The following is a 16,329-nucleotide window of genomic DNA, read 5'->3' on the forward strand; positions in this document are numbered from 1 at the left end:
TTAAATTGATTCTGTTTTTTTTCAAATGGTTTGCACTACACTGAAACCTGATATGCTGTCATAAAGAACTTCAAATACTTCATCAACGCTTGAACGGGGGATCAAAATCTGTGAATGGGAAGTCCGTTTCAAAATATACTCTTTGTAATGTAACTTTGTGCCGCCATTTCATCTAGTTATATAATTTAAGGAATTTAGTTACTGTTACTAAATCTAATCTTAACAGGGACCGCTAGTTACGTTTATATGTCAGGCACTTGCAATTTTAAATCGCCACATTCCATCTACTCCTGTTATCATTTCAAATTAGTTGAAAGATTGAACAAGGAAAAGTTTGAAGTGACACCATGTTTAATACATCTGCCTGTTGTAGTAGTACCTGTTCCCATATGACCTGCTTCCATATGACCTGCTTAATAAGGAGTACATTTTGCATGCCCTGAGCACTGCTTAATTTCTGAGTATTGACTCGTGCATTCTTTGTTTTCGGGCTAACAGGTCTTAAGTTGTCTTATTAAAAGTTAAAAACACTGAACTTATCAAAGAAACAAGGAAATCTCTCTCGATCTTGCAGATGCACATGTTCCCACTAATATGTATATTGACTAAGTTTTGTTTGTATGTAAGCCCAATATTTTCCAGATGGAGTTCTTTTTCATGGCATGAAGCTCCAGCACATTATAACCCCTGCTGAAAGTATGAAGGAACAGGATTCCTCATAATTTCTCTACTCTTATGTCCAAAGGCAACTCAATAATTGTTATTCACTACAACAAAAGCCAATACTGTAACCCTCTTTGCAAGGCCAAGTTACTTAAAAGGGACATACCAGGGGAGCTTCTGACTACAGTGTCTTTGCCACAAGCTTAAGCGAGGTTTGCATGATCGAACGGTTCTTCAAACCTGGCTGACAAACCTGCTTGTAAAACGGTTTGGGTGGAGTCAGTCACAAATACATAAGGTTTGGGGGCAATGAAGCCCCGCCCACAAAAGTCAGGCGAGAACAGGAATTATTTGAACCGTTCGATGAGCGTGTTCGACAACCGAATACCCCGTTCACATGTTCGAACATCACTTCAAACACTTGTCGACGAACCGTTCGACCGTGTAAACCCGCCTTTTTACTATGGGACGCGTACATCAACATCTGTGCACTGAGAATGGAGGAAAAATAAGATTGTTTTCCTTGACATGATTACTGGTAACTGTTTGAAGTTTAGCACTTTGTATGCGGGTAAAAAATATGCTTTTTGTCATTATTACAAGATTTGTTTGCCACAGTATCTTTAGCTTTATAAACAATGAGGTGGGGCAAACTTTTCTAGTTGCTTCCATCTTCATGATTAGTATTTGTTGGTGTGTGTGTGTGTGTGTGGTCGGAGTGTAATTTACCAGTTTGCTTTTTAAAGATTATCTGGTCTCTTATTCAAACATTCATTTTCATGTTCACAATAAAGTTTGGAGTCAGCATTTTCTTTATATGATTAAGACAAAATTGTATTAGAATCACACTATAAAGGCCAGGAAGACTTTAATTAAGTGGTACCTTGGTTTACAAGTTTAGTCCAATCTGGGAGCAAGCTGGCAAATCAAAATGCTTGTAGAATAAAAGAAACAAGCTTGTTTTCTAGGCCAAACCACATATATATACGTATATAGTATGAAAAGTAATGGGCTAAGAACATTAGCCTGAGGAACACCAGTTATCATAACTCGGCAATCTGTGACTGAAAAATTTAACGATGATGCTAAGAAAAGACCCACTTACTTACTTACTTTGATGGCTGCTTTTTTGGTCCCATACAGCAGGGGAACACCACTCTCTACAGAACCTCCACTGTCATTTTACTTTGTTCGTTCAGAGTATTTAACGTTTCATATCACATATCGTTCATTTAATGTTAAATCGTCACTGTTGTATGACTGTTGAAATAAGAAAGTCTTCAGTTTCCTCTTGAAAGCCTTAATGTCTTCAATCATTCAGATGTTTCGTGGGAGCTTATTGTATAGTCCCGGGGCTGCATATTTAAAGGCTCTGGAGCCTAAAGTAGACATATATCTAGGTTCCAACAGTTTGAAGCCATCTGTAACTATTCTCGTGTCGACATGATTTGTTGGCTGCGCAATATGTAGCAATTCTCTTAAGTATTTTTTACTCTCAACTGTTTAAGTTTGAAAACAAGGATCACATGATTAACACAGTCAAAGGCAGCACTAAAATCAAGGCCAATCATATGAACTTCTTGACCACAATCAAGGGATTTCTGTACAGCATTGGAGATTGTAATAAGGACATCACCTGCTCCAAGGTCTTTGTGAAAGCCAAATTGCACACTAGGTAACCTTCAACATACCTATTTCGATGTTTTGCCAAGACATTGAAAAACTAGATATGGAAGTTATCAAAGGATAAACATTTTAACAAAAATGATATCCGTCATGAAAAATGACTCACGTTAGAATTCTAAGATTATGTTAGTGTACTGTATCATCATTATGTGAACAGGATAATTGAAACATAAACCATATCATTTACACAGTGAAAGAAAGTCAGTTGGTAGAATCCTTTGAAAATGGAGGGCTGGGTTTAAACACAAGCCTGTCAATTTAGAATTTCTGATGAAGGGTTCAGCATCTCATTTTAGAAACTCTTTAAAGATGGGAAAAGGAGACTCCTCACACCTGGCTAGCCAACTATGACCATCCTTGCCCCTGATTTCTAGTCATTCCCTGTATTTTTCAAATAAGCAATAACTGTTTTTTTAGCTACTGATTTTTTTTTTCAATGCCATGCTCTCATTAGTGTGATTAATTTAAAGTTGTTATTTTACTTATGCCAAGTCTTGCTTGTATTGGTGTCCCCATCAACCAACTCCATACTTTACGCCTAGTACATTGAATACCTATACTTTGATGCAGTGGATATGAACCAGTAATTTTCCTGATATGCTTAAGTTGTTTGCAAGGGCCACCCATAGGCTTGGAAATTTTTGTATCCTGGTATCAGTACTAATAATACTGTAAGAACTGTTTCCCAGCATCTCAGAGCAATATTCTGGTGACTAAAACACGACTTCCCGTGGATAACATAAAAGCAGATGTCAAAGATATTTTTGTTTATTCCAGGATTGATGGCACTTTAATCTTTTAAATATAAACTAATATTTAATAAAGAATATTGTAAGCTTTCAATTTATATAATTCAAATTGCTCAGTTCCCGTAAATGAAATATATTCCAAGCATTTCACTCCATGATAGTAATCATATAACTTTGTAGCTGTAAATGTTTCCTTCTACTTTTCTGCTTGCAAGGAGTGACTATAAGTCAGATTTCTGTGCAAATAAATCAGTTAATTTAAGCCAGCGTTTCTATCTATGCCATGACCAGCAAAATGTTATATTTTATCACCCACTATTTACCTTGCGGAGGTCTTCCCTTTCAGATAACCCCCATTTTAAATCCTCTGCTATATCGTCATAGACTTGAGACGTTTCTTTTTCTTTTGCACTCCTGATGCCAGGCACTAATACACCTGCTGGGGCCAATACTTCTTAAGGTATCACCAACCCTCCTCATCTAAATTTTGCTTTCCTAGAGAGTATTTGCCTCTTTTAGGAACATCCTAGTATATTCTGTAGCCTGGCTATAGGCGTAAGTTGCATTTGCTTCTTTAGGTCATGCCTCCTTTAGTAGAAGTAGCCTTAGTGTTAACAGTTGAGCAGAGGCCACCACAATTTTTTATTTTGTTTTTATTCTCGTGGGAAGAAACTAAGTCATCAGTTAAAAAATCTGGACAGAGCAATTCTTGGGGAAAAAAAGAACTCTTCAGGCATAGAAAGCATAGATTACGAGGACTCCAATCTTCTTTTCATTGACATACTGGAGTTGTCTGCTTCATGTCTCTTTTTTTTCTTGAAGTTACTAGACTCTATCACAGCTCTCCTCTGACGACTGACCTGTACTTACTTATGCTGTGTTCATAACTTGGGTAGCAATCCACTGTTCCCCTTGTGTTTGCATAGGTCAGTCAATAACCTTTCCTTGAGTTACATTTGAAACACAACTCGTTATGCAATATTACATTTGAAATTGGGTCCATTTATGACTCCACTGTTTGTTAAGTACTCTTCAGAATTACATCTACATGCATAACTGGTGACATAAAAACCATGGGGCACTCCTGTGCTGTGCTAGTTACTTCTAGTAGTTAATCCACTTTTTGTCATATGTGCAACATAGCTACACCCATGTACACTACCACATCTCTATAAGTGATAACCACACCACAGACTTTATACGTCTCAACTTGTGATAGCCATGAGTCCAGGGATTTCCATGTTTGCATCTCCCACACCCACTTACATAACTGTCTCATATATACTGTGGATGTGTGTGCTGCCTTCCAGATGCTTTGATCTGCTTTTGACTATTCACTATTATTCATCATTTCTCTCTTGGTGTGATATGGTTAGCTGCTCTCATATTTCAGTTGAGCTGGATGATGTGAGTGCTATCAGCCACTCTTAGGTCTAGCTATGACTCTTCATTGGCTCTTGTGAGTAATATAGGGTATAGTAATGCTGTACTTGACTCTGTACCTGCCCCGCTAGTACCTGTGGATGTATGCATGGCTTTTTGTTTATTTGGTGTGATTAATGTGCACACTTCTTTAAATTTTCATTCTCTCTCAGATAAGTCATTAGCTACCTCTTATGTCAAAGTACTGGCCTCCACACATTTTGGCCTTGTAACAAATATTCAACTTGGGTACAGGTGTTACCTGTTTGTCTTCTGGAAATATCAAGGACTTCCAAGTGCCTTGTATATCTCAACTGTAGTCTAGGAAGTGACATTATTGTTGCTGTGCTGTGATAGACCTTGTTCCCTGTTAATGTTGTCTATTGAATTGTTGTTGATAAGAGAGCCCACTGCCATGTCTGTCTGTTTTCATTAATGTGGTTTTAGGAGTTTTGATGCATAATCGAGGAGATATGATCCAGGACAGATGATTGCATTAACTTTTCAATTCCATCACCAAGTTGAAGTGGCACTAATAAGATATTGAAGGGTCTCTATGTATAATTTCTTTGGATTATTTAGAAGGGCCTGCTGATTAAAGAATGTGACATTTTGAATTGATGCGTTTGTTTCAATAAAGTAATTATGTTTACCAAAACAATTTATTTTCTTTTGAATATGAATTATTTATAATAGTCTATCATATAAATCATCTATAATGGTATCACCATTGAAACATGAAACAATACTGCTTAATTAATTGCTCTTAGTGGTCCAACAATGTACTGTATTTATTTTGTAATATTAATACGCTATACCCTATCAGTACCCTTCTTATGTCTTAATGTTTATTGATATTTTTGTAAATAATATATTTTATGCAGTGCTTAAAAATTTCCCATGTTGCTCCTCAAAGCTCTCTCTCTCTCTCTCTCTCTCCCTCTCTCTCTCTCTCCCTCTCTCCTCTCTCTCTCCTCCTCTCTCTCTCTCTCTCTCTCTCTCTCTCTCTCTCTCTCTCTCTCTCTCTCTCTCTCTCTCTCTCTCTCTTGTAAACAGTTTCTAAGCTATAAGTTGCCCTTTTATCTTTAGCCAATTGTACCTCTCAAGATAGTTAACTGCTCTAGAAGCTCTTTATAGAATAGTTGCCTATAACTTTAGGAAGTAATTGTGACAGATATACTATGATCTCATTTTAAAGTACTGTAGTTTAAATGTTGAACAATGCTCTTCCCTAAAGCAAACCTCATGAAAGTATATTTTACATATCAATTGGATTTAATGACCAGACCTTAAATTTAAACATTAAAAAGATTGCTCTTAGTATAAGTTATTCATTGCTGTACTTTGTCAATAAAAATATCTGATAAGTTGTTGAACTACATTCCCTTTGTTGGCTGGTAATATACTTATTTTGGTTTTATTATTTGTTTCTGATGAGCATTGGCATTGAAAATCTCACTCTTGGCCTTTTTCAGATGGGATTAGAATTTCTTCGTCTGATAGCATCGAATCTTTACTTATGAATGACTTTGACCTCGAGATCAACGATATGACATATCGAGTTGTTGTTCCTCCGGGACAGAAACTGACCCTGGTAAGTTAAAGTAATGCTATGTTTAGTTAGTAGGACAATAGGTCTGCCATAACTGTAAAAGAAATAACATTTTTGTCACTTTATTGCAATTTCTCCCAAATATGATGCCCTGAGAGAAATAAAGCAGTCACCTCTTCTTAAGGAGCTTAAGATCTAATAATTAAAAAAGCATACTAACTTCTTTTATATATCTATATAAAAGTACTACATAGAACTGTCAAACCCATATGAATATATTTAGTGGCAATCCCCAGTATTCCCCGTCCACTGTTGCCCTTCAGATTATAGAGACTTCATTCGCCGCAGAAACTTTTGCGATTTGATTACTCCCACAGTTTTTCATTTCAATTTTCTCCATCCTTTTAAACACCTTCATGCAGTCGGTCTCTCTGACCAGGCTACTTCATATTTTTTTTCTCTACAAGGGTTACTATCATTCAAAAATGCATAGGAAAAAGACAAACAGATTCCTCTTAATAGTAGTTTTAGTCTATCAGCATATCTACATGAATTTACTTTCAAAATTAAGATAAAAAGAGATGTTCAAGGAGAAGCCTCGTGTAGCTTTGGTCCTTTTTGTTACCTCCTGAAATTATGCCATCATGCCAGATTGAAATGTTTGATTTTATTGTTCTGCTTACTTATAAAATTTATGAAATTACTGTATTACAGTTATACGGCAATCAAACGAATAGCTGCATCATGAGGAGGCAGAGGTTTGTAACTTTACATTTAGAATGGATAACAGCAAAAACTTTAAATCTGCATCTGAAAATTTTGAGTGAGGGTAAAGATTTTATACTTTTCCTGTTGCATAAAAGTAAATTGCAACCATTTTTTTTTCCATAAAACCCCACATTACAGAACCCTGGCCTAAAATATTTTGTTGTATAATAGTCCTAAAATGTAACAGAAGTTAGTTAAAAAAAAAAAAACATTTTTGTACTGGGCTAAAATATATTATTCATACAGTAATGTACTTACAAAGGAGGAGGTGTATGTTAGTGACTCCTTTTCTTGGTGTAGTATATATACTTTAAAGATAAATCATATCATCAGGGGCTTCCTGTGATGTTGAAACTTGATTTTCTGCTAAACTACAGTAGTTGCATTTTGGTATGGTTTTCATACTCCTGAAGGATTTAGTGAAGACAAAAATCCCTTGTTTTTAAGTAGGCCTAAAATCATTGTCAAGCCATTGCATGAAAGTTTGGCCCTATGACGATGTGTCCCAAACTGCAATAAAAAAGAGAACACCTGTTCAGCAGAGGGCTCACACTTTTTTTTATAAAGCCATCTACAAGCTATGCAAACTGCAACACAAGGCAGATGTTCAGGGGAAAGAAATGAAGATGGTAGAATAAGAGTTATATATTCACTTTTAAATTCCAGGGTGTGTGTATATCTGATGGATGGCTGGTTGTTCCTTCTAAAAGTGGCATGAAAGGCTGCTAAATCACTTGTATCTTATCCTCGTCAATTGTAAATTCTTAGGAGTAATGCCTTGTTCTCATTTAAGATAGTGATTTAGATGAAACTTAGTATTTTGGAAAGTATTAATCAGAAGTAGTTGTCTTACTTGTGTTTTTTGTGTATCAGAAGGTGAAATCCAGCTGCAAACTGTATCTATTAGTTTAATGAAGTCTTCTTCTCAGGCAGTTGACTATCTACGTAGCCCTAGCCTCTCAGCATTAATAGGAAAAAATAAGAATAAAAGCTTCTCTCTCTCTCAACCCCTATATCCTTCCTTTCTAAGCATTATAGAGTGTAATATTGTGATGGATACTTCTTGATAGAAACCATGTTAGGTTGACCGCAAGACCCACCTAAGCCAGTCTACTCATTCCATCTACGTCAGTTGAGTGACATTCGACTGTAGGACTAAGTTTAGGATTAGCAATGTATATCTTCTGCATTTAAAAATAACGCAGACCTTCATATCCTTTGTGCCACATGTAGGAGTTATTAATAGGATTTAGACAATAGCTCTTTGTGATGCTTCAATTGTCTGAATATACAAATGACAGAGTATATCACATTGGTGCTTGATAGAGATGGATAGCATAAAAAGAATGAAGAGAGTTGTGTTTTAGGGATTGATTCACGTCATTCAAATGCTCCCTTATCTTTTTCTTTTAGCACCGTTGAGGATGGTCGGGAGGTAAAGCATAGTGTTCAAATACTGTTGGGTTATTTTTGGTTGTTTTATGTATCAAAAAATAGATTTCTGAAATGCTCCAATTTAGAGTTCTTTATGTCTAAGACTTCAATAGTTTTAAGAATAATTATGACCAGACTCTAGGTGGTAACAAAGTTATACAAAAAACAGTAAAAGATTTAAACAATATAGATGCAGTAGTCGGATGTAGAACGGCACCTTGTAGTATCGGGGAATATTGAGGAAGGAGAAGACTAATTGGTAAGGGAACTCTGGTAGTGGTTTTAACATGCCCCAGTTACTATACCGACACCCTACAAGGGTGAGCGAGCTGGGTATATTTCTGGCATTCCATGCAACTTTTTCTCTGGTATATTTAGCAGTATTTATACCTTAGAAATGGTGCTATAAGGAGCATTTCACGGAGTGACACAGGTCCCTTGCCCAGAAATAGATTTTTCCTTTGTCATAATCCCTTTATTACATATCTAAAGATAATTTTCTCTTACAAAATATTACTTAGTGCAATAGATCAGTATCAACCAAGTTTTATACATAACACATTTTATACACTTTAAGTGTAATAATTTCATATCAAGCAGGTTTTACTTTATACTAGTGGCGGCTCGTGGCTAACATTAGTGGGGGTGCTGTTCCAAAATATTTTTAGCCTTTGTTTTGATATTGATTTAAAAGAAAACAAACAGGTGTAAGAAAATTTATTCATAAACTTTATTGAATCTGAAAAAAATAAAAAAGAAAAACAATTCTTTTTTTTACTAACTATAACCAAAATTGTTCAAGTTCAAGCATGGTCTATTCATTTAAAAATATAATCTATTCTTCTTGTTTTAATTTGTGCAAAATGATCTCTGAATGAGATCTGAAGAAATTTTTTTCTCCATTGAAAACACTGTAAGTGCATTTAGTCTTTCTGAATTCATAGTGCTTCTTAGAAAACTTTTAATTTTTTTCAGTGCTGAAAAACAGTGTTCTGCCTCTGATATAGTCTTAAGAATTGTCAAGAGAATTTATATCAACTTTGTAATTTCACTAAGGACATCATCTACATTATTTTCCAAGATAAATTTCAGCAGTTCAATTAAATTGTAATATGAATATCAGACCTACAGTAGAATACAGTACTTTTAGTTCAGTTTCAAGGTTTTCTTTGTCAATCACTACCTTTTGCCAGTGCACCAAGGTATCTACATTTTTTGCTTTATGAAAAGAAAATTTTCAGTATCAATTTTTAAAAATTATACTTCAAGTCTTAAATCAGTCCATAAGCTTGTAAGCCCAGACTTGTAAACTTCAGATTTCATTAGAGATGTTTTTGGATCTTTCAGTATTGAGAAACCTCCTGGAGATTGTTCTATTCATCAGAATGTAGGTGTAGTTGTCAAGTATTTGAAGGGTTCAATTTATTAGCCATTTAAAAAGATGGGTTTAAAAGAGCTTTCTGTGAAAATTCCTTTTCTTTTAATATTGGCTTTGACCAAGCTAATTAATGAACTCAAGTTCATTTTAAGCATGTAGGATTTGCTGTGGATGAAGCATTTATATAATTTTTATCGTTTTAGGACCAAGAACCTACCTCGTCATTTGGATAACCCTACCTAAGCCCCAATATTAGGAGGAATTCAAAAGATAGATTTGTCTTATTTGAACTTTAAATATTTACCTGAATAGATTCAATTTGGGGTAATTTAACTTATTTGCTTTGTAGGGTTAGGTTTCATACAGATCTATCAAAGAATTCCGTCTTGTTAGGAGTCCCATTACTCAAGCACATGCAAAGTTAGAAAATCATCTCTTCACGTTTCAAAAGTTAGAGCTCATAATATTTGGGATGTGGTTACCTCGCTCAATTTCATTATGAATTTATACCAGGAAAGGGTCTTAACTGTAGGTCAGGGCCATAACAAGCCAGTATTTGCTAAGCCTTATTCAAGAGAAGCTTTTCTCGAATATTAATGTTTCTGAAGGGAATGTTTTGATTTAAGTCTTCAGCTGTTGAATCTCTTCTTAATTTGTTGGACAGGAACTTGCAGTCTATTAAATTTCTTATTCCTGATCACAATATTAATCTCTGTCACCATTGTTCAGTTAGTTTGTTAAGCATGTTGCCTAAGATTTTTCATATTTCTGTCTATTCTTTGCATTCAGATCTTCCCAGACAGTACCATATGTTCGTAATACCAAGTATGCAGTTAATTCTAATAGTCATGCCGTTGTCATCATAAGGCTCAATACTACATAGTATTCTAGAAGTTTTACTCCAGCTGTGACCAAGTTGTGGAATAATCTTCCTAATCAGATAGTTGAATCGGTGGAACTTCAAAAGTTGAAACTTGCAGCAAATATTTTTATGTTGAACAGGCTATCATAAGTCTTTTTATAGTTTATATGTGAAAGATATATTTTAAAGTTGCTACTGTTTTTAAAATGTTTAATTTTAATTGTTCATTACAGTACTTCTCTTGTAGTTTATTTCCTTATTTCCATTACTCTCTGGGCTATTTTTTCCTTTTGGAGCCCTAGGCCTTATAGCATCCAGCTTATCCAACTAGGGTTGTAGCTTAGCTTGTAATAATAATAATAATAATAACAATAGGTTTAGATGTAATGTTGGTATTGGTTATTTGTACAGTTATTTTTCTCAGTTTGATCTGAATCTCCAATTGGGTTTTGGTAAGGAGCTGTAAATATGTTAGTGGGAATTTCCTGGCAGCATATGTTATCCTTTTAACCCTAATAAATCTACAAAGGAAATTAGGTAGCTTAGGTTTTTCCATATCTTATACTGTATCCTATTATCTTTTTCTAATTAGGCGTTTGGCCAAGAAAAGACAACGTTTACTTCTTAATGCATTCCCTGGCAAATACAGGCGTGGAATTGTAACAAGATTAAGAAGGGAGATTTGTCCAAACCCTTTCTTGAAAATTTAAGATTAGGATTATTTCAAATACCTGGCCTTCTCCCACCTCCAAAAAAGTGTGATAGTCATCCATGTGATTCACAGGAAAGTTTTATAAAAACAAAGAGAATTTCTATATTGTAATGTTTCATTTCAACACCTTCTTGTGAGGCACATGAGTCTGCCCTCTTCCCTATTTATAGTGATATACTGGAGTTGAGTACAGGTCTTTAACAACTTCAAGGGGATGAGTAAATGGGCTGGGGTGAGTCCCGTGGACCACTGAATGCCATTTTTACACAGCAGTATGAGTCACAATTCCATGCTAGATAGTCACTGGAATGGAGGGATATAACAGTCAAGAGAGAGAAGTTTCGATTTTTATTTCACGATTGAAAATTTTGAGCTTTGTAGGTATTAGCCATGTAACTGATTGGTAGCTGTTAAAATAATAAATTTTTCAATATTAAACTTACCCGATAATCATGTAGCTGTCAACTCCGTTGCCCGACAGAATTCTATGGAGGGATACGCCAGCTATCACAATACTAGAAGGGGGTGTATTTACCAGCGCCACCTGTGGCCAGGTACTCAAGTACTTCTTGTTGACACCTCCTCAATTATTCCTCTGTCGTGCTTCCGGCAAGACGTTCTGGGATACGCTTATGTTCTTGGAGTATTTTCACGACTTTGGTGAAGTATTTCTCTTTGATTTCGGCTGTCGCTTTACTGGAAACTTCTATATTAGCTTAGTTAGCTTTTGGAATTAATTTGATTAATTATGGTGACGAGAGAGTATGAACTCTCGTTCACCTTTCAATGGCCGACCCTTCCCTTAGACGGAAGTGTTGGTGTCTAAGAGAGTATAGACTCTCTTTTTTAATTTTGCTTAACAAAAGTTATAGATTTATTTTATATCTCTCCGCCTCTTATAGGCCTCTTCGATTAACTTCCTTTTATTATAAACTCATTAAAATTAATTTTTATATTTGTTTATATTCGACCTTCCTAATAGTAGGCGGTCTTTTACCGAAGTTAATAAACTTTGAGCCCGTCATTTCGGTTTTACCTGTTAACATATTATGCTATTTCCGCCACAGAGTTTGAAAGATTTTCTTTGACAGTCTCGTACTGTTTTCAAAGTTGAACTAGCGTTTTGTTTTGTCTCTGCAGTTGTTGACGTTCAGAACGTTCAACTTGCACTCTATCGTTACGATAGAGAAAGAATGTTCACGGTTTCACGTTGCAGTAAGTGTAACCGTGTCTAGCGTTTTGTTCATTCTTTCTTAACTTAATGGTTTTGATCCTAATAAAGGAACTTTTCAGTTTTTTCCTTTAACAATAATATGTTTTAACGATATATATGATTGGGCTCTTCTCTCAGGTTCTAAGTCAAGAGAGAGAGAGAGAGAGAGAGAGATAGAGACGGAGGGAGAAAGAGGATAAACGTTTCATTCAAGCCTGCCAGGCGTACGAGTAACGTCGTTATCGTTTTTGCTCTTCTCCCTAGTCTCTTTAGGGGAAGAAACTAAACGTTTCTAGAGTGATCTAGTGTTTAGTCTCTTTCCAACCACTGAATTATCTTTCATTAGATTTTTCTGTTACATTGTAATTCTGTTTTCGCAATTACTAACTTTGAGAAAGGATAGAATTGCGTATTTCAGGTACAAACCACTTAAAGTTTCGAGTTCAGTGAAATAAGTGCAAACAGAAATCAAAGTGATAAGTGATTAGTGCGTGAGGGTACTTTTGTGCGCGCCAGTCGTCCTCCCAGTCCGGGACCTCTTGCAAGCTCCCAAGCCCAGGGGAGAAGCAATGTCGAAGGGCATAAGGGTTCAGCAGGCCTTGATCGGCGCACAGAAGTATTCTCGGTGGTTGTGGGCGTGTCTTACCGAGACCGTCACTCCCACCCGCAGACGATTGAGCCCTTATTTTGCTCGTCTGCAGAAGAGATTAGGGGAGAAAATAAAGGCAGAGTAACGCTGGTCTCAGGTCTCAAGACCTCTTAAACGTTAAGTCCAGACCTATGCCAGACCTACGAAGTTAAAGTTCACAACCCGAATGCAGTCATTGGGTTAGCTCTGACTCTCCTCAGTCATCAGTTGATTACACTCCGCCTAAGAGGAGTAAGGTTCTGCCACAACAGATCTCTGCTGTTAAGGCTTTACCTCAGCAGAACTTAGTGTCTGCCGACCCCAAGTTAACTCTACTGCAGTCCATACAGTCACAACTTTCGGTCTTGATGCGTGAGTGTCGGGCTGAGAGTGTTGCGCCTCCGCCTCCGCCTACACTCCCCCCCGCCTATGATCGCTCCGCCTGATCACAGTACCACCTGCCAGGCGTACGATGTTGTGAACTCTACTACAGTCCATGCAAGCACAGCTTTCGGACTTGATGCGTGAGTGTCGGGCTGAGAGTGTTGCTCCTCCGCCTCCGCCTACACTCCCTCCACCTACACTCGCTCCGCCTGATCACAATACCATCTGCCAGGCGTACGATGTTGTGGACTCTACTACAGTCCATGCAAGCACAGCTTTCGGACTTGATGCGTGAGTGTCGGGCTGAGAGTGTTGCTCCTCCGCCTCCGCCTACACTCCCTCCACCTACACTCGCTCCGCCTGATCGCAGTACCACCTGCCAGCAGTTCCACCTGCCAGGCGTACGATGTTGAGCCACGTGCTGAGTTTGCTGTTCCCTGTGGTGTTCAGCCTCCGCCTTCCTTAAGGCAACCTTTACATTGGGATCAGGAGGATTATACCTCTCTTCCTCCGCCTCCACTTGCTGCTCCACCAGTGATGCAACACTCGGTTGAGGTACAACAACCTCTCCCGTCCATGAGTCAGTCTCCTCAGCTCTTGCTGCAGCGAGCTCAACCCTCCACAAGGCAAGCACCACAACACCTTAGCCTTGCGCCTCAGGAGCCTCAGCTTGCGAGACATTTACCTTGTTCTGCGCATCCTCTTCCTCATCGCGCTCCGCTCACACCACAGGAACTGGAACTTGCTACTCCGCTTCCGCCAACCGCTCAGCAAGCGCAACCCTTGGGTTCAACCACTCATGCTAGGAGTCAGCCTCCTCCACCCATGCGCCTTCCTTCTGCTTGTCTTTTATTCAGCCTTTGCAGACTGAGCCTCAGGTGTTCCCTCATCGGAGTCTTGAAGAGGAAACCACAACTATTGTTGTTCCAGCTCGTTCTGACTCTGCTGTTCAGCATACCTTACCTCCATTTTCATACCATGGTTTAAACCCCATGCAAGCATGCATAAAGCACTCTAGCACTGGTCATGGAATTTCTGAGAAATGTTAAACGCCATGCACACGCTCTGCTTTCCTTACAGCAGGCTCTGCTTACAGCAGGCTCTGCTTACTACATGCTCAGCATTCAGCATGCTCTGCATTCAGCATGCTCTGCATACAACATGCTCTGCATACAGCATGCTCTGCATTCAGCATGCTCTGCATACAACATGCTCTACATACAGCATGCTCTGCATACAGCATACTCTGCATACATCATGCTCTGCATACCTTACCGCATGCTTCTCAACACATCTTGGGTTGTTGCCAACTCACTAGACTGTCAAGCAGTTTCATAACGTTGCCTTCTAGTCTGCTGCTTTTGCACCAGTGAACCCTCACTCAGAGAACTTAGCTTTTCTAGGATAAGGTCCCTGTAGATGAGAAAGTTCTTTTCTCCCTCCTTCTGATATTCCCTTGAGGACTCTGTCATTTGGAGGGAGCCTTTAGCTGCATAACCTCTTATGGACTTTTATTTAAGCATAACATGCTTACAGGGAAGGTAATGGTTCCACTTCAGCCGCTAATCCCGTCTGTTACCACACCTGCTCCCATAGACCTTGAGCTGTGTTGCATGACATGCAGTCCAAGCTTAGTCCTTGTTAGAGGATTTTTTGTTTACGGAGTCAATGTGTCACGGGGAAGACGTTCAACAACCAACAGAAGGGACTTGTTGTGACGCAGTGCGGCAACCTCAGCAACCCGTTAAGGAGTTGTCTGTACGACCCAGACAGTCTAGACAGATTCGGGTTGTCACTGTACTTCCTCGCTTGCCCATGATTGACAGTTTATAGACTGTGCAGCAGTATCATGATCTTGTGTCCGGCTCCGTCAGACGACTGGCTTTTAAGAGCTCCCACAAGTCGTCGCTGTCTGGAGATTTTCAAATGGACTATGGATCTGACCAAGGAACTGGGCCTCCTGGTCAATTTTGAGGAGTCTCAGCTCGTTCCATCCCAGACCATTGTCTCCTTGGGTATGGATCTTCAGAGTCGAGCTTTTCGGACTTGTCCGTCGGCCCCAAGGATCTTCCAAGCCCTAGAATGCATCCAGAGCATGCTGAGAAGGAACCGATGCTTAGTCAGGCAGTGGATGAGTCTAACAGGGACACTTTCATCGCTGGCCCTGTTCATCGAGTTAGGGAGACTCCACCTCCGCCCCCTTCAGTATCATCTAGCTGCTCACTGGATAAAGGACATGACGCTAGAGACGGGCTCAGTTCCTGTTTCCGAAGAGATGAGGTCTACTCTAACGTGGTGGAAGAACAGCATTCTTCTCAAGGAAGGTCTACCATTGGCTGTTCAGACCCCCGACCACCGTCTCTTCTCGGACGCATCGGACACGGGCTGGGGTGCGACACTGGACGGACAGGAATGCTCGGGAACATGGAATCAGGAGCAAAGGACACTTCACATCTATTGCAAGGAGTTGTTGGCAGTTCATCTGGCCTTGATAAACTTCAAGTCCCTCCAGCTTAACAAGGTGGTGGAGGTGAACTCCGACTACACCACAGCCTTGGCTTACATCTCCAAGCAGGGAGGGACTCATTCGAGGAAGTTGTTCGAGATCGCAAGGGACCTCCTCATTTGGTCAAAAGATCGAAAGCTCACGCTGGTAACGAGGCTCATTCAGGGCGATATGAATGTCATGGCAGATCGCCTCAGCCGGAAGGGTCAGGTCTTCCCCACAGAGTGGACCCTTCACAAGAATGTTTGCAGCAGACTTTTGGCCCTGTGGGGTCAGCCAACCATAGATCTATTCGCTACCTCGATGACCAAGAGGCTCCTCTTGTATTGTTCTCCGATTCCAGACCCAGCAGCAGTTCGCGTGGATGCCTTT

The 16,329-nt window shown here is 38.9% G+C and overlaps 1 protein-coding gene across 5 annotated transcripts in view; it reads left to right on the forward strand.

Annotated features, from left to right (window-relative positions):
• LOC137649946 (calcium uniporter protein, mitochondrial-like) overlaps positions 1-16,329 on the forward strand; it is a 799,430-nt gene that overhangs the window by 741,295 nt on the left and 41,806 nt on the right. For all 5 annotated transcript variants that reach the window (XR_011045882.1, XM_068382909.1, XM_068382906.1 and 2 more), the window contains one exon: positions 5,996-6,114. Coding sequence is in view for 4 of the 5 variants with exons in the window: in XM_068382909.1 (XP_068239010.1) it covers positions 5,996-6,114 (119 nt within the window). In the remaining variant the exon portion in view is untranslated. The remainder of the gene's footprint in view (positions 1-5,995; positions 6,115-16,329) is intronic.

The sequence above is a fragment of the Palaemon carinicauda genome, chromosome 11, assembly GCF_036898095.1.
Source record: "Palaemon carinicauda isolate YSFRI2023 chromosome 11, ASM3689809v2, whole genome shotgun sequence".
NCBI classification, from domain to species: domain Eukaryota; kingdom Metazoa; phylum Arthropoda; class Malacostraca; order Decapoda; family Palaemonidae; genus Palaemon; species Palaemon carinicauda.